The 18,736-nt window shown below is 42.5% G+C and overlaps 1 protein-coding gene across 1 annotated transcript in view; it reads left to right on the forward strand.

The window, feature by feature from the left end:
* DLG5 (discs large MAGUK scaffold protein 5) overlaps positions 1 to 18,736 on the forward strand; it is a 183,111-nt gene that overhangs the window by 113,707 nt on the left and 50,668 nt on the right. Inside the window, exons 8-16 of the mRNA XM_063133172.1 lie at positions 1,795 to 2,025; positions 4,254 to 4,438; positions 5,484 to 5,609; positions 7,642 to 7,774; positions 7,891 to 8,018; positions 9,146 to 9,321; positions 11,987 to 12,090; positions 14,338 to 14,430; positions 16,191 to 17,216. Coding sequence (XP_062989242.1) covers positions 1,795 to 2,025; positions 4,254 to 4,438; positions 5,484 to 5,609; positions 7,642 to 7,774; positions 7,891 to 8,018; positions 9,146 to 9,321; positions 11,987 to 12,090; positions 14,338 to 14,430; positions 16,191 to 17,216 — 2,202 coding nt within the window. The remainder of the gene's footprint in view (positions 1 to 1,794; positions 2,026 to 4,253; positions 4,439 to 5,483; positions 5,610 to 7,641; positions 7,775 to 7,890; positions 8,019 to 9,145; positions 9,322 to 11,986; positions 12,091 to 14,337; positions 14,431 to 16,190; positions 17,217 to 18,736) is intronic.

The raw sequence follows: 18,736 nt of genomic DNA on the forward strand, positions 1-18,736 counted from the left end.
CTCGGTTGGCAACACATTGATCCATGCAAGTGGGCCCTCAGTCTCAAGGTTTTTCACCAAATTCAACACTGCTTTGGTTGCATAATGCCATCTATGTGTCTTCACCACCTTCACAGTAATCCTCAGACTTGACCTTTCTGTTATACCAAAAGTAAAGTCTGTGTTTCATCAATCCCAAGAACTGGTCCTTACATCTTTCTGTCCAAACCCTCCTCATCCTTCCAAGAAACTGTGGCACAAATTAGATGTTCACAGGGCTCTAAAAAATCTACATATGTAGAACTAAGGGCTTCTGCCTTGCAGATTTGCTTTTTGTGTCTTTCCACTCAACATCACTAGGCAAAAAGGCCTCCAGAGCCACCATAGTATGCTGGTTTAAGGCCTGCATCGCATCAGCATATCATGCACAACACACTCCTAGGCCTTTACATCTCACAACACTCCACTAGGACAGCAGCAACTCCCTCTATCAGAAATTTGTAGAACGGTGCCTGGTCAGACCCTATCACTTTCACGAGACATTACAAATTGGATTCATTTGCCTCCATTGAAGTGGTCTTCACCAGGAGGGTACTCCAACAGCTGATATCCCCACCTTGAGGTTAGCCACTCTCCCTCCTTAATCAAATTGAGCTTGGCCATAGCCCAGTCTTTTAGATGTCTCATCACACCATACAGAGCATTGGACACTGGGAATTTACCATTAAGGTCCATTCTAGTGTGGTGTGATGGAGGTGTCCAGCCCCACCTTTCATGGATCTCTCATTGGATACCAAGAGATGATATATACTTCAGGATAGCATGCCCTCACCACATTACTTGGTTTCTTAGATGCGCAGACCATGTGTTAACTTCCAAGAAGCTGGTAGGTAGTTTAGAAGGACATGCACATTGTTACATATTATAGATTGTTTCAGTACAAAGTTCATCCTTATTATTACCTCCTCCCAAAAGGGGCAACTACGGGGCTTGCCAAAACATATGTTAAAGAAGCATTAGATGCATTATATCTCCAACAGTTGTGCAAGTTAAGACAACCCCTTATTAAAAAGGCGTTGTGGAGTCCAATAAACCCAAATAAGACATAACTTGAGATCCATAGAAACTTCAGATATAGATGCTAGGGCAACCGTGCATTGGTTAGGCAAGATAGGGCACTCCAATTCTCTATTCCAATCCAGTCTTAAACTTGAAAGGATATAATCATGTGTTCCCTGCCTTTCTGGGCAGTGCCAAGGAAACAACCCAGTCTTTTGGACGTCTCTGTCACACTATACCAGAATGGATCTTCACAGTAAGTTCCCAATGTGCTTTTTTCATGTGCGGTGACTAGAACTGTACATAATATTCAAAGTCTGGTTGCAATATTTGTATGATATTGAGGTTGTATTTTTTATTCCTTTCCTAATGATGCCCAAAGTATTTGTCTTTTCCACAGTGGCCACACACTGGTTTGCCTTTTCCACAGTGGTCACACACTGGGTTTTCATTGACCCTTTCATTACAACTCCAACATCTGGAACCCTAGTAGGGAGAATGTTGCTTCTCTATGACAAATCATGCCTTCCCACCCCTGATGGGGAGTTATTTGTCTGCTTCTTCTAATTCAGTCCTTAGGCACAGTAGAATGCTTAGCTTTAAGATATTTATTAATTGCACTGAATGCATGTTCATTACTATATGATCTCTTCTTTTTATAAATAGTACAGACTTTCACAATTTCAATGTGTGTTCATTGAGAGAAATACTTGCTTTAGTACTTAATGGTCCTACCAATGGTGGGTTTCATTTTAGGAACTGAATTCTGCTCTAGTGGAACGAGATCGAGCGATCTGTGAAAGGAATGAGCTCTTGGAAAAGTACTGCCATGAAGTGAAAGACAAAGCTGAGGCCCAGAAGGAGCTGGATCAAGCTTGCAAGGATATTGAGACAGTGAAGGAAGAGAGAGATGTGGCCAGGAAGGAAAGGACGGAAGCCATCATCCAAAGAGACCATCTACTAAGAGAATACTATCAAGCTCGCCAGGTACAAGCACAGGTTGCATATTTGTGCTATCTCCCAGTCTATTTGAAGGTTGTTTTGTGCAATCAGATTTCACAAGAAACCCCCAAAGTAAAAAGCCATGGAACAAAAAGGAGTAGCAGTCAGAGCGGGGAGGGGGCTGGGATGAGGAGACAAGGTGGGTTCTGCTGCAAAGGTGCCTGCTCTATGTGTTCGAGCTGGCTAGAGGACTGAAGGGGAAGGAGGACAAGCCTCAAGAAGCCTGGTCATCTGTCGGGCATACCATGGGTTGTTTTGCAAATAACCTACCCACTGTGACTTATTCGCAGGATGGCTTACTGTGATGTACGAACCTGCCCAATGGAATGCACCTAAAATTACTCTCCGTTTCTATTGACTGTAACGTCTATTATTATTATTATTATTATTATTATTATTATTATTATTATTATTATTTATTTATTTATTTATATAGCACCATCAGTGTACATGGTGCTGTACAGAGTAAAACAATAAAATAGCAAGACCCTGCCGCATAGGCTTACATTCTAATAAAATCATAATAAAACAATAAAGAGGGGAAGAGCCTGGAGTCTGAATCGGACCATTGGGCCAATTAAGCTGGGCGTCCTGTTTCCAGCAGTGGACAGCCAGAAGCCCACCGCAGACTCCGGTGTGACTTCGCTCCGTGCCGGCTCTACTCTTGCGCAGCCTATATTCACGCTTAAAAAAACAAACAGATGATCTAGAATTCCCATGGCCCGGTGATCTCTTTTAAATTTACCCAGCAGAAGGGCCAGTCCGGGCTTTCTTAATACTTAAGGCCTAACTGATCTGTGTTAATCCTGAATTCGCGCTCTCGTTGATCCGGCATCCTTTGCGAGAGCCTTGCCAGAGCCACGGGCAAGAGCAAGGTGGCCCAGCGGACTCACCCGTGCGCCTCCGTCTCCCCACACTCTGCGCCCTCCAACACGCGTCTTAGGCAGGTATCAGACAGGTATTATTCTGTGACGGTTCCGCGAATGCTGAAAACAGCTTTAGTTTCACAGCAGAATCTTAGGCAGGTCTACTCAGAAGTAAGCCCCATTGTGCTCCGTGTGGGATTTAACCACTTGTAAAGTGATTTACGCTATTATTATTATTATTATTATTTATTTATATAGCACCATCAGTGTACATGGTGCTGTACAGAGTAAAACAGTAAATAGCAAGACCCTGCCGCATAGGCTTACAATCTAATAAAATCATAGTAAAACAATAAGGAGGGGAAGAGAATGCAAACAGGTACAGGGTAGGGTAAGCAGGCACAGGGTAGGGTAAAACTAACAGTAGAAAGTAACAGTAGAAAGTACAGTAGAAAGTAACAGTCTACTCCCTTAATAAAACCGTACTGATTGGTAAAGAAACACGAGTGACTCCCAAATAGTTACTCTATTATAAATACACGAAGAAATCCAGCTTTTCTTTCAAACCAATGCAAAAATCCAGAAAAATGAGAAAATAAAATGTGGGGGGTCTTGGAATTTTTGAGTAGATACATGAATTTGTTCAGTTGCCATAAAACTTTAAGTCTTCAGCTGCAGGAAGGCCTTCAGCGTGTGTATTTTTATTTTTTAGAGACGCTTCAAGAGATCTCTCCCTATTCAAATTTCTCCTTTGACATTGGGATTCTGAATTATCCAAGCTACGTTTCTGGAGCGCCTTAATAATCTGACATTCCGTTTGTTTTTTATTTCCAAACTTTGTTCAAGCTCTTGGGTATGCATAGACTGCTGTAGTTTTTTCATTTTTTGTGTTTTTTTCTTCTTAGAGTTTACCAAAGCACACCTTTGCAGATACACATTGATTAAATCAGTGCACAAAAAGAAATCTTGATGATGTAATCACTGTGGATATGCATTTGTGCACATCAGTAATTAGCAAGAAAAAAATGAAGCACTGAAAATTGTAGCAAATTGCATATCTGCCAAATCCAAAATCCAAAAATGGATTCCTGCATCGAGCGAGGGCTTGGACTCGATGGCCTTATAGGCACCTTCCAACTCTACTATTCTATGATTTTATGATAAATTTTAAAAATCGTCCTTAGTTAAACTGGAAGGCAAGCACTGTGTAGCCATGGAATGATAGCAGAACAGTTTTGGGGAAATCCACTCATACCCAACATCTGCAAAAACAGAAATGTAAAAGGCTTTGTAGCCACCTCCTATAAATTGTGATTAAACAAACTTCCCATAATTCTACTTTCTCAGATACAAGATTCTGCTACACTGGATATAGAAAGAGCTAACAAAGAAATTGAAATGCTCCGAAAGCAATACGAGGCAATGTCACAAGAGTTAAAAGAAGCTGTCCAGGAAGCAGAAGTAGCAAAATGCAGAAGAGATTGGGCCTTCCAGGAGCGTGACAAGATCGTTGCGGAACGAGAGAGCATACGGTAAAATGAAGATTGGTGACACAGAATCCTAGTGACACTAGCCAAGAGTTTATTTGCAGTGTAAAATTATTATAGCAAAGCTATATAATAGGCAAAGCCATCCAAGTTAAGAATTCTGCCCTTTAAAGGGGCCTAAAAATCATTTCAAATATATAAATCAAAAGCAATGCTTCACCATATTTATAACAATGTGACACCCAATGATTAGCTAAGGCTGAAATCCTGTACACATTTTACACTATTTACATTCTATTGAAATTGAAACTGTATGCGGTATGGCAGTCCTGAACAAACAAACGAATTAAACCATGGCTTAAAAAGAATTCTTTGCTTTTAAATCAAGCCGCGAGAAGCAATGTGTACCAAATGCAAAACATAGCGTTAAGAGGAGGTGGGTGGGGGGGAGAAATCAGGAAATTATAATTAAACTTTTTTTAAAAAAACACTCCTGAAAAACCAGAAATTATAACAACAAAAATGAAAATAGTATGACGATAATCTGAAAATAAAGCTGTGACAGGGATCACAATGGTACTTGTGAACTATTCATGTATATGGTGGGAGAGGGGGAGGGGTGGGTGGGTTTCGTATCAGAAGGTGAGAAGCTGAATTTCCCTTTCTCCTACTTTATTTCCCTGCAATCTGTTGCCCTAAGTATTTTTCCCTAGCTTCGTTCCAATATCAGAAGTTTGTTGCCATCAATCCAGAATTAATTCTTTGTTCAGTAAGTTGCTGTCCCAAAAATGTAACAGTTGTATGCATTTAAAGCACTACTTAATGGATATTAAAAAAAAAAAAAAAAGCAACTGGTACCTTCTAAAATAGATCTGGCCTCCTGAAGAGTAACCATGCGGTTTTCTAGATGCCAAATCAGAGATACGTGAAGGTATGGCTTCAAAGGGGTCCTCCACGAAAACTGGCTGCTGACCCCGGTGTTTTGGCCTCTTGTCCCCTCATTATCCTGTTGTTGCACTTTTCTGGTGCCCCAGTGAGGGGCCGTTCTGCAGCTCTTTAATGTTTCATTTCGCCTCCTTTCGTTTTGAAGGACTTTGTGTGATAACCTGAGGAGGGAAAGAGACCGAGCAGTGAGTGACCTGGCCGAAGCTCTTCGCAATCTGGATGACATGAGGAAGCAGAAGAACGATGCTGTGCGTGAATTGAAAGATCTGAAGTGCGTTCTAGGAAAGCCTTTTCATGCCTAACTCTCTGCCTTGATATTGTATGTTAAGTGTTTCTTGCCTGATACATTGGGATAGGATAAGACTATACATTTAAATGCATAGGTATGCAACCATTTTACTGTTTCGTTCTTAAAATTGCGGTTAACCAGTGGACCTGGGGAGCTACCAGGATGGCTGCAGCACAAAGTTATGTAGTCAGGCCAAGAGCTGAGTCAGCTGGGAGTATGGAGGAAACACTCAGCTATATAACAGCAGGGGGAGGGGGAGGCAGTTGTACTTGCCCTCAGAGCAGGCAGGCAGTTCTTCTCATTTGAGGCCACTAGCCACTGCTCTTGGGTCAGCATTGAAGTTGCAAGGTGCATCTGCAGTAGCACAAAGCAGGCCATTCAGTTGCCGTGGGGCAACGCTATTACCTGCTTGTTAAATATCTCTCTCTATAAAACGCTTAGGTATGTTTCCGTAAAGGCTTCAGCTGATACAGGTTGCTAAGCAATAGTAACAACGTGTAACATCAGCTGATACAGGTTGCTAAGCAACAGTAACAACGTGTAAAGTCAGCTGATACAGGTTGCTAAGCCCCTCACCCGACTCCTCCGGGCTTTCCATGGTAATCCTACCCTCTTTCTGCCACTTCCCTCCCCCACCCACGAAGGGGGCAGGACCACGGTCCGGAGCTTGAGCGAGGCACGGCCGGGGCCCTTGGTGGTCAGGTGGGGGGCCGCTCGCCTGCTGCGAGCCCAGGCCCCGGCCTAATCTCATGCGAGCTGGGCGGGTGGCCCAAGGCTGACAGGAACCCCAGGAAGAGGGGGACACCTGCTCCCCCTGCCCCCGACCTCCCTGCCCCCCAGGTCTGCCAGACGGAGCTGTATCAGTGACCTCCAAGCAGCCCGCAGCCCCGCGATGAAATTTAATTAATAAACTTTAAGATATGCTACAACAGTGTATGTTACGCCAGGTACAGCTAGTATTGTTTAATTTTTCTAGGCCATCTTTTCAACCAGGCTAGCTTACAAAAAGCATGGGTGTTGCATACATATTTCTTTCCTTCTAAAGGTGAAGGGCAAAGTGCTCTAATAATAATAATAATAATAATAATAATAATAATAATAATTCTTACCCGCCTCTCCATTCTGATTGAGGCGGGGAACAACAGTAAATATAAAATACATAAAACTGAATTAAAACATAGTATACATTGTTAAAACATCCTAAAATCATTTTAAAAACATCCTAAAATTACAGTGGATCGGCCTGCTGGAAGAGATCAGTCTTAATAGCTTTCTTAAATGCTGATCGACTGTTAAGTTGACGAGTCTCCTCCGGCAAACCATTCCATAGTCTGGGAGCAGCAGAAGAGAAGGTCCTCTGGGTAACAGTTGTCAATCTAGTTTTTGCTGATTGAAGTAGATTCTTCCCAGAGGACCTGAGTGTGTGGGGCGGATTGTATGGGAGAAGGCGATCCCACAGGTAGCCTGGACCCAAACCATGTAGGGCTTTAAAGGTAATAACCAACACTTTATACTTTGCCTGGAAACTAATTCGCAGCTGGTGAAAAGATTTTAAAACTGGCGTAATGTGGTCACCCCTAGGTGCACCGGTGACCAGCCTGGCTGCCATATTTTGAACTAGTTGAAGTAGTTGAAGTAAGGTAATGCATTAATCCAATGCACACTTTCTTGGGAGTAAGTCCCATTGAAATGGAGCTTACTTCAGAGAAAACACATACATCTCATTGCACTATATGATTTGAAGAGTGAAGGAGAACAAGTGCTGCTCAAGAATGCACCAACAGGGCTTGCACTGACCTTATAAAAAAGAAGAGATATGCAATCATGTGCAAACTCAGGTTGCTTCAATACCATTTGACAGAAATGTCAGGATTACAGCTGAAATCTGTTAAAATATTTGAATACTATTTGTTTAAATGTAAATTTAACTTACAAACACACACTGAGAATGTAAGGATTTTTTAAAAAATGTCCTTGCCTCACTTGAAATACTCAAGTGTGTCTCTTCCCACAGAGAGAAGATGGAGAATCAGTTGGAAAAGGAAGCAAGGTTTCGGCAGTTAATGGCCCACAGCTCTCATGATTCAGCCATTGATACAGATTCTCTAGAGTGGGAAACGGAAGTGGTGGAGTTTGAGAAAGACAGGGTAAGTCCATTCAAGGCTACCAGAGAGGGGCTCTGAGAACATGGCAATTCACTTACTTACCTTGCATCTATGTACAGAACCACTGTAGATAACATGTAGCGTTTCATATCCATTAGGAAGATATGGATTTGAAAGCCCTTGGTTTTGATGTGGCTGAAGGCGTGAATGAGCCATATCTTCCTGGAGACTGTGGAATATTTGTTACCAAAGTGGACAAAGGAAGTATCGCAGATGGTCGATTAAGGTAAGGTATCGATAGTTTACCTGGTTCGTTATCAATGTTAATCTGTGAGTCTGTGAAGTGAGTCAAACTGGATAGAAATAAATGGCTGGGGTGGGAGTTAGTTAAAAAGACTTCACACAGGATGTAAATGTGGAGGTCCCGAAAAGAAGTTAAAATCCACAAATGGAGGTTGGGGTGGACCTAACATGCATTGTCCTGATCCATGTATAGATTTCTACTTAATTTGACTTTGTGCACAGGGCTTCCTATAATGTTAGCAGATGAGTGTAGGTAGTTTTCAACTTTCTGAAAATTACTTCCCTACTTATTTTTTGAAGGCCAGAGTGCACATGCTCAGCAGACTATAATCTGAGAATAGATATAATTGTAGGGCGACCATATGAAAAGGAGGACAGGGCTCCTGTATCTTTAACAGTTGCATAGAAAAGGGAATTTCAGCAGGTGTTATTTGTATATTTGTATTATTGTAGTATTTGTATCATTTGTAGTATTGTGTATTATTTGGTGAAATTCCCTCTTCATCACAGCAGTTAAAGCTGCAGGAGCTATACTAGAGTGACCAGATTTAAAAGAGGGCAGGGCACCTGCAGCTTTAACTGTTGAGATGAAGAGGGAATTTCACTAGGTTCCCCATATATACAAATGACACCTGCTGAAATTCCCTTTTCAATACAACTGTTAAAGATACAGGAGCCCTGTCCTCCTTTTCATATGGTCACCCTATATAATTGGGATCCAGCCTGAAGGACCTCCAGTTAAATATGCAGTCACTCTGCCAAGCCTCAGTACCATCTGAGTACCATCAGTACCATCTGCTCAGCTTTTGGAAGAAATATTACTACCTTGGAAGTTCTTTATATGTGCTATATCCAAATGCTGATTCAGAAAAAAATATGAGACTTTTTCTCCATCTGTGAAGAAAATGAAAGATGCCACAGTCCTTAAGGGAATCCTTAAAATGACACCCTGACAAGCATTGAAAAATCACTGAGTTTCCCCCCCAATAAACGAATTAAGACTTGTTGTATCACAGTGGCATTAGAAGTGGCTGCATTTTACAGGTTCATCATTGCTTGATGCACATGTAGGACAAAGTGAATTTGACTTCCTTGCCTTTAATTAATCAGAGTGAATGATTGGTTGCTGAAGATAAATGACGTAGACCTTACCAACAAGGACAAGAAGCAAGTAATAAAGGCAGTACTTAATGGCGGCGGAGTTATTAATATGGTCGTTCGCAGAAGGAAGTCCTTAGGAGGGAAGGTGATAACACCTCTGCATATCAATCTTTCTGGCCATAAAGGTAATGCTCTTATACCTTTTAAACTCAGTAGTAACAAATTAGTGCATTCAAATAATAACTTCAGAGAAAGAAGTATTTCCACTGGTTTGTTTCACGCCTTCCACACTGAAATGAATAAATGTGGTTCTGTGTTTTCGTAGTGCACATTGTGAGCCCAAAATATGTGGCCGTAGAGGTGGCCTTCCACTGCATTTATGCATGATTTACTGCTCTGGCCTTAACTCCTTCCAATCAGCTTTTCTCCATCAGTCATGACTGGATCATTCTTTCGCTCTCAGTACACAGGCTCGGCAAAATTGCCTGTCCTCAAAGGAGGCTGCCCATTGTGGGTCTGCATGAGTCACTGCTCCAGACCTGCCTCCTTGCAAAGATTGAAATGAGTATCTAATTTTATTTTAGGAAAACAACATGGCACAGCTATTAGAAGTTTGGGAAATGTTCATTTATTATTATTATTATTATTATTATTATTATTATTATTATTATTATTATTTGCATTTTTTATACCGCCCAATAGCCAAAGCTCCCTGAGCGGTTCACAAAAACTAAAACCATTCAAAGTATAAAACAAACAGTATAAAAACATGATATAAAATACACATTAAAAAGTGATTAAAAACATACTGCACATGATTAAAACATCTTTAAAACATCCTTAAATGTTAGAATGTTAGTTTTGTTGTGCTTGGATAGGAATTGGTCAGATTAACCATACTGCTGCTTTGTCTATTTCTTGATCCATGACAAATAAGACTCAGAGCTTCTCTACATTAAGGGGGAAAACCCCACATCCTTACCAGGATTTCGTCTTCTGGGATCTTTTCACATTTACTATGGGTGTCTTTAGATGACAACCAATGGTGACCATATGATTTGCAGTTGAAAACTTCCCCTTTGAGCAATGTTCCATAAAGTTCCATGAAACTTTGCCAACACCTACTTTACACACTGGGGATATCCCATGATAATTTTAAAGAGTGTATTATTTCTGATCTTTTTAAAAATGAGATTAACAGGGGAAGGCACTGGAGATGATGATAATGATAGTAGTAGTAGTAGTAGTAGTAGTAGTAGTAGTAATAATAATAATAATAATAATATATTTCTTACCGCCTCTCCATTTTGATCGAGGCGGGGAACAACAGTAAACAGTAAAATACATAAAACTGAATAAAAACATAATATACGTTGTTAAAACATCCTAAAAAAACATTCTAAAAACAGCTTAAAATTTAGGAAAACAGCATGGCACAGCTATTAGAAGTTTGGAAAATGTCCTGGAGGTTGATGGCATCATGTAAAGGACCCATAAATTTCCATTAGCTTGAATTAAATCGCTCATGTAGAGAAACTCTTAGGTTCTGATGATTAATTTGGGTTAAGCAGAGCAACTTTATAGTCAGGAGTGTGTCGGTACTGAACTTGTTGAAGAAATACAAAAAATAATAATATATGGTTTAGAGCACATTGTTCAGCTTCCTAAAAGTTTCAACTTTAATTAAATTTGTAAAGAAAATGTTTTTTAGCCTTATTTTTTTAAAAATAATAATAATGTGTGTGTTATTCAATTTATTTCTGGGCCTTTCCTATAGTAACATATAATTGATATATGCTACATTTTGTAACTGGAGAGACATCACTTAAGCCAGCTATAAAACAGTAATACTACCACCCACCCCAGCTCATATTTCACAATAACCAACCAGGTGGTAATTCATATGATAGTGTGCCACAAATTATTTTGCTAAACACTCGTATCTGAGTTTCCCCTCACACAAATCCCATTATTCTCTGGCAGAATGGCTTATACTGCTCTGGAGTGTTGATGTACATCCACCTCTGGCCTTACTTTAACATGAACATCTCTGACTGCCGCACTACCCTCTTGCAAATGATGGGCAGCAGGGATGCTTCTCTTTCCAGGTCTCAGCCGTGGATATGGTAGTATTTCCTGGCCCGGTACAGAGGCAGCTGTCTCTGGGAATGATGAAAGTGTGTGTATGTGCATGTGTGCACACTCACACACCCCATTGTTAAGGCACAGAGCAGGGAGCCCACCCTCCCTCTCCCAAACTTCAGAGGCCCAAGAATTTGAGAGAGGTGAGTATGTGTTGCAGATACTTAAGAACTTAGGAGCCCTGCAGGATCCAATCAGAGGCCCATGACGTCCAGCATCCTCTTTCCATCTGTGGTCAGCCACATGCTTCTACGGAGCTTGCAAGCAGGGGAGGCACGCAGTTAACTCTGTCTTCCAGCGACTGCTGTTCAGATGTTCACTGACACTGAACTGGGAGATTTCATTTAGCTAGCATGGCCCTTGAAGGAGCCTGCCACCATGGATTTGTCTAATCCTTTTTTTAAAAAAAGCTGTCTAATCCGTTTCTCATGGGAAAGTCACCTGATGGAGCATTCAGGAAATGGAGGTGCACAGTCCTCCCAGGAAAGAGGTGGCACTTCTAAGTCCTGGACAGGTATGTGCATATGGTGTGGGTCTTGTAGAGGGTGTGTGTTGTGGGGACAGACATGGCAGAATGGATTTCACTGACATTGTAGCTTGACTATAGTGAACACACTACCCTAATGCAAGTAGTACACTTGATATGAAAGGATTGCACTGCATGCATGAAATTAATTATTGAATCTATTTTTGTCTTTTCCATTTCAGATAGTGGAATTGGTATAGAAAATGGAGTATTTGTTGCTACTATAGTGCCTGGTAGTCCAGCTGCCAAAGATGGGTCTCTTGCGGTAGGAGATAGGATAATTGCGGTAAGTCATATTTTTTAGTATTTCTTAGCGCATAGGTGAGATTTGTTGTATAGGCTCAATTCAGATACTATGCCAAACTAGATTTGTACTAACCAAACTACGATTTGAGTTTCTACAGTTAAACCTACAAGTCTGCCTTCTTATTTGTTCTGCACGTCACTCCATTCTTTAGATCACTTTGGTTTAAAACCACGCCTTAGGTTGGTCTCACACAGTCAACCCAATTCCACATAAAAGGAAACAACCCACATAAACAGGCTGCATCCATTTGCTGTGCCTCCTCCTGCCCTCTCTGTGGTTTTAAAATTGTAACTAAATACAACAGCATGACTTTGCGGGGTCAAACATGCTCAAAGGCACTCCATCCTGATATCGCTGTTTTCTCAGAATCTGGGGGAAGCAAGTGTGCAGCCTTCACCCTTAAGAGGGAGGGAGGAAGGGGAGGCACTCTGCGCATGCCCAGAAACAGACCCAACAAAGAGGAAAAGTGCCCAGCCCATTCCAGCCCTGGCCTTTCAGTATAGGCTCCTGATGGAGCACTTGGTGGGTGAGAAGGGCAGGCCGAGGAACTCCCAGCAGGATTGGCTGGACCTGGGTGCATCCACTGACATCCACTTACCTCTCCTCCTTGGTGATGCTCCTCCTCGCCGCTGTATAGAGGAGCAGCATCGACAACAAGAGGATGTCTCAGAGGACGCGGGCACCTATGGGCTGCCAAAGGCATGCTGGGAGGTGTAGTTTTGGCATGTAGAGCAGGTGATTTTAAATAAAGCATGGGTTAGCAAACCAGGTCACTATCTCTCAATCCTAACTCAGCTCCCACTTCCCTGACTTCTCACTAACTGTCTTAGTGCTCCTTCTACCTGACTTTCTCCAACTGCCCCTCACCCCGCCCACCATTGCATTCTAGCCTCAGCTATCAGTCATTCCTCCATTCACTCTTCTATTTCAATGGTATAATCAGGCTTTTACATAAAATTTCATAAACTTTATCCAGTAATTTCTGCATCTGTCTTGGAATGTTGTGGTTTAGTTATGACAGAAAAAAAAATGTAGCATAAAAAAATCTCATCAAGTTAAAAGGCCTTGGAAAATAAAAATAAAACTCACTTGCCACTGGAAAGCCATTAATGCAGTCACTAGGCAACCTTTTCTGGGAAAAAGAAACCCATAAGCGAGGTGCCACAACTAAGAAGGCTCGCTCTCCAGTTGTCTCTACCACACGTCAGATGGTGTTCAAAGATTAACATGTCATTCAGGGACCTTGGTTTATGCCTATAAGTCCAAGCATGTTTTGGAAAGACTTATCAGGCTTTGGCGGCCATCATTTGGAATTGGCTCGCCATCCTGGGCCTGAAGGGAGAGTGCCTGGGGCTGGCTGCTGCAGTCACTAGGCACCTCAGGAGCTGGAGAGAAGGAGGGTGCAGCTCTGGACCCATTGCCAATGGCGACGACTGAACTAACCGTCAGTCAGTCAGCTGGCTGGCTCCCTCATGGCCTACATACAGACACCGATTGCACAGTGCAATGTGGACTGGCTCAGCCAGACTTTACGTTCTATGAATCTCGGTGGCAGGATTCCCATTGGGCAAGTTGGGCACCACAATGAAAGGCATGCTGGGAGTTGTAGTTTTCGTTTTCTGTGGGGACAAGGAGAAACGAAACATTCAGTGCATTTAAAAGCTACCTCACAGGCCTTGCAACGGCCTTCCTTGCAGGATTGTCATGATGGTGAGAGAGGAAAAAAAGAAACAAATATAATTCCATTAAAAGTTACCTCACAGGCCTAGCACGGGCCTACTACCTTGCAGACGTATAACTTAGGGAGCCTGAGCAACGCCGGATATATCAGCTAGTTTCTAATACTGGTGCAGAAATAAAGATGGCACCGTGCAAACCATGTTTTGCAGTTCAGGAGACACCTTAAAGCTAAGAACAAAAAGGATTGCTTGTAACCATAAGTTTACAAATATTATTCAAACCATTGTGACCATGGTTTCAAGAGAGATGTGGTTGGTCTAGATGTATATGTAACTCTAAACACCAACAAGGGAAGGGATGAGGGGATTCTCTTTGATGTTGGGAGAGAGCATATTTGCCTGCCGTTGTAGGGATCGAGAGTAATCAATGCCATATCAGGGTATTTCCTTTTAACAGCCTGGTGTTTCTCTTTACTTAATGTTAGCCAGCCAAGGTGTTTACCTCTACTAGCTTTGGCATTGTTAACATATCATCCTCTTATTGCAGATAAACGGCATTGCACTAGATAATAAATCACTGACTGAATGTGAAGCTTTGCTGCGAAACTGCAGGGAGTCTCTTACGCTTTCATTGATGAAGGTGAGTGTTGAAAGGGAGCGGAAGTGAACGTGAATGAAAGCTACACTCTCCACTTAAAACAGCTGTTTACCTGCATCTGCTGTGTAACGTTAAGTACACTGCCTAACTTAGGCAAGTGGGGTGGGTGGGAACAGTGGTTAGGGAAAGAGGACTCCAGCCCTATCTACACCAGCCTCTTCATTGGCCCTGCTCTTGTATCCTGTCACCCTCACAAATCCATCCAGGACTCATACTCCAACCTTCCTCCCTGATCTCCTGCACTGTCTCAACTCCTTACTTCCTGCTGGTAGCCAGCAATTGGGTCTGGTTCAGGGGGTATGAAGGTTGCAGCATTGTCTAGAAGGGGGTTAGGGGATGCAGTGTGGTTCTGTGGACTTACACAGCACTCTAGCCCCTTCTCTGCAGCGTCACTCCCTTTCTGCACTGCCCTTTCTGGCCATAATGCGCTCAAAGCACAGGTGGGCTGCCAGCACCAGCCCACCTTTCCTTAACTCCAGCACAGATAGGCTAAGGGAGCATCGGGAAGAGAAGGGTAATGCAGCTTTGTGGACTCAAGACACAGCTGTACCTTGCCACCTACCCATCCCAACCCTGTATCCCACTTCCACCATTTTCAAAGTGTTTTGAGTCATGCTTGAGCATGATGGGAAAAGAACTGGCCTTCATTTTATTTCATATATAAAACTAGTATGTGTCCCACTACAAAGTAGATGCTGCTACAAAGAGATCATCCATACCCCCAAAGGATGACTCCTGACTATACTAGGGCAATCTTCACACATTTCTCGACCTTATGATTGCCGTAGTTGTAGTTGCAAGTGTGAATGGCCAAAAATAAAACCACCTTCAGAAGCAAATAAAAGGTGCCCTGTCGTTATTGTCATATGGCATTTTCAAGATTGTCTGTCAACAGTTGATGATTTCTCCATTCGAGGTCAGCAATTTTATAATAAAACTGTGGAATAAATGCAGTCTTCCAGCTGTTGTTCAACAGTCTGCTGCATTCATGAAAATGATGTACAGCGACATCACATGCAAGTTCTTTCGTGGATTGGCTCAGGATCATGATATTGACCTGATGTGGCTTTCCCTGCTAAAGACCTTGCCTACCTTGGTGTGTATAGATGGTTCTCATCTTTACACAATTGCTGAGCCTGCCCTGCAGTTCATGTATTGGAGCAATGGAATCTCCCCTTTCCCTCTACTATAAGCCTACTGAATATGTGATGCAGAGTGCTGCTGAAATCTCAGAAACCAAAGGAGTTGCTGAATAAGATTTCCAGTAGTCACGGTGTGTGACCAGTGATAGCAACGTTCTCTTCCCCGTGACTAGCAGATACAGAATAAATAATATAAATTATGGAATAAATTCTGCAAATTTGACAAAATGAGTACAATTTGTAGAATTCACCTTTTGTAATAACAGCCTTTGGCTTACCATGGTCCAGAATATTGATGTGCATATAGCACTGAAAACAGGTAGCCTATCTGTAGATAGAAAAGAGAATAGATAGCACAGTGACTTGGTTCAGATAGCAGCACATTTCAAGATAATCTTCTAGGACTGCAATCCTATACATACTTATCTGGGAATAAGTCTTTCTGACTAGATATCCATAGGATGAAGATGTAAATGTAATTTAGTATGAACAAACAAATTAAGGAGAGAGTGCGTGTGTATACATGTACAAATATATAAATAAAAATGCTGTTGTAGTAATGTTCTGCTAAAGGCATGTTGTTGTTGTTTCTCCATGTAGTTTTTTCCTCCGAGCTCAAGCTCATCTTGGAGTGGTCAAAACATATTTGAAAATCTCAAGGATTCGGAGAAAATATCAAACTGTAGGGTTCATGCCTCAGAGGTACAGGTTCAGAATAAAAGAAACTTAAAACACAACAGCTCAACCCAAACAGACATTTTCAATCCAGACATAATGGATATCAAGAAGGACCAGAGCGATCAAGGGAGTAGTTTGTACTGTGACCTCAAACCGTTCCCCAACAGCATTTTACACGCAGACTCTCACCGGAGCGCAGTCCACGGCTGCCACAGTAACTCAGAACACAGCCTTGGCTCCTTCAGTCCAGATGTGTACGGGGAGCCAAGCTATGGCATAGTGAACGTGGACAACAGGAGGCTGCCATTTGAGCCCACCGTTGCAGACTGCATGATAATAGAGAGCACTTTGGACAAAGGGCCCAGCGGGAAACACAGCGGCGGCACTTGGCCTAAAGTAGTGGTCAACATTGCTACTGCAGAAACCGAAAAGTTCTCTGTGTACAAAAAGCCAAAACAAAGGAAGTCCATCTTTGATCCTGACACTTTCAAAAGACCTCTGACTCCTCCCAAAATGGACTATCTGTCTCCCAGTCAGGCATTGGGCCATTCACCCCAGCCCTCCCAAACGGAAGTCCTTTCCACCCCTCCCACCCCTCCCAAGAGAAGCGATTCTATTAAGTTCAAACACAAACAGCAGGCAAGCTCTACGTCAGAATCAACTGTCACAACTGGTTCACCGCCTACCAGTCCAGCTGCAGTCCAGCCTCCTGTGTCCATCGAACTCAAACCAGACAGTGGTATCCACAAAGGGCGAGGTAGACCCTCTGGACATTATTACAGGGAAGAAGGGGTTGACTCTGCCCATTTGCCTTCAAGGAAATCCTGTGAAGATGACATTGGCTTTCAAAGAGTGGAAGAGCCTGAAATTAAAAGACCAAGGCCTAAATCTGCTCCTGCCTTGAGACATAAACTAACCCCTGTGCCCATTCCTAATCCATCTCATCAGGTAGATATGAGAACCTGAAGAAGGGATCCTGGCCAACAGTCTCAAAAGTGATTTAAATGTTTAGGGTTTCTTTCCTACTCCAAAGTGAATCACACCACAGAAAGGTTAACTGGTTGTTAAAGGTGTGTCATAGTGCTTGTTAACACCCGAGAAATTGAAGTGGGACATTGTGGGGTAGTTAAAATGAAGTGGAACATTGTGGGGGTAGTTCCACATAAGGTTGTTACCTTTACTGGCTTAATGTGCCTCTCTGCTGTTGATCTCTGCAAAGAAGGACAAGAATCTATATACTGCAAAGCCCCTGACTTGTTAGTTAGTGTGAATTTAGGCCTCTTAGTAAATGGCATTTCTAGCTAAATGTATTTATTTATTATCCGCCTCTCCCTCTGGATCAAGGCGGGGAACACCAAATACAGAACACCATAAAATACATAAAACTGATTAAAAACATATAAAACTAATACATTATTAAAAAGCATCTTACAATTCAACTGGGTAGCCCTGCCAGAAGAGTTCAGTCTTTATGGCTTTCTTAAATTCGGAAAGACTGTTAAGTTGACGAATCTCTCCTGGCAGGGCATTCCACAGTCTGGGAGTAGCAGAAGAGAAGGTCCTCTGGGTAATGGTTGTCAGCCTAGTTTTGGCTGACTGAGGTAAATTCTTCCCAGAGGACCTGAGTGTGTGGGGCGGATTGTACGGGAGAAGGCGATCCCACAGGTAACTTGGACCCAAACCATGTAGGGCTTTAAAGGTAATAACCAACACTTTATACTTCGCCCAAAACCTAATTAGCAGCCAGTGTAGTGATTTTAAAGCTGGTGTAATATGGTCACTCCTAGGTGTACCAGTGACCAACTTGGCTGCCATATTTTGAACTAGTTGAAGTTTCCGGACTAGGCACAAAGGTAGCCCTATGTACAGTGCATTGGAGAAGTCGAACCTCGAAGTTAACAGCATGTGCACTACCGTTTTTAGGCCTTCCAACTCTAGGAAGGGGCGCAGCTGGCATATCAGCCGACGAAAATAATTCACCCTTCACAAAATGGAGATCAAGGCCTGAATTCAAACAATTGTGTAACTAATTCAGGAGTCCAAGATGCTTTAGGCTCACCACATGGCAAAGTGCTCTTGAAATGGCAGTGGGGGGGGGGGGATAGTTTCAAAAGTAACTTATGATAAGGTGGTTTGATTTAAATCAAGGGGATTTTAAGACTGCTGTCCTATCCCCACTTCCAGGCAGCAAACCCCATTGAACTCAGTGGGACATTTCTGATGTATAGAATTGGGTTGTGAATCAAGGGTGAGCAACACACGGCCCCTGCTGTATTCTCCCCTCCCCCCCACCCCTGGCTGCCCTCCAAAATTGTAAACAAACACTTTTTGAAGGGGGGGGGGAATGATATTTTCAAGTAATTTTGATGCTTTTGGCGCTCCATAGCTTTTGTGGATGCCATTGCCCTCCATCTCATATATTTAAAAATGGAGTGCCATGAGGAGGGGGGAAGGTATGTCCCAATGTG

This window comes from Elgaria multicarinata, chromosome 8 (genome assembly GCF_023053635.1).
Source record: "Elgaria multicarinata webbii isolate HBS135686 ecotype San Diego chromosome 8, rElgMul1.1.pri, whole genome shotgun sequence".
NCBI lineage: Eukaryota > Metazoa > Chordata > Lepidosauria > Squamata > Anguidae > Elgaria > Elgaria multicarinata.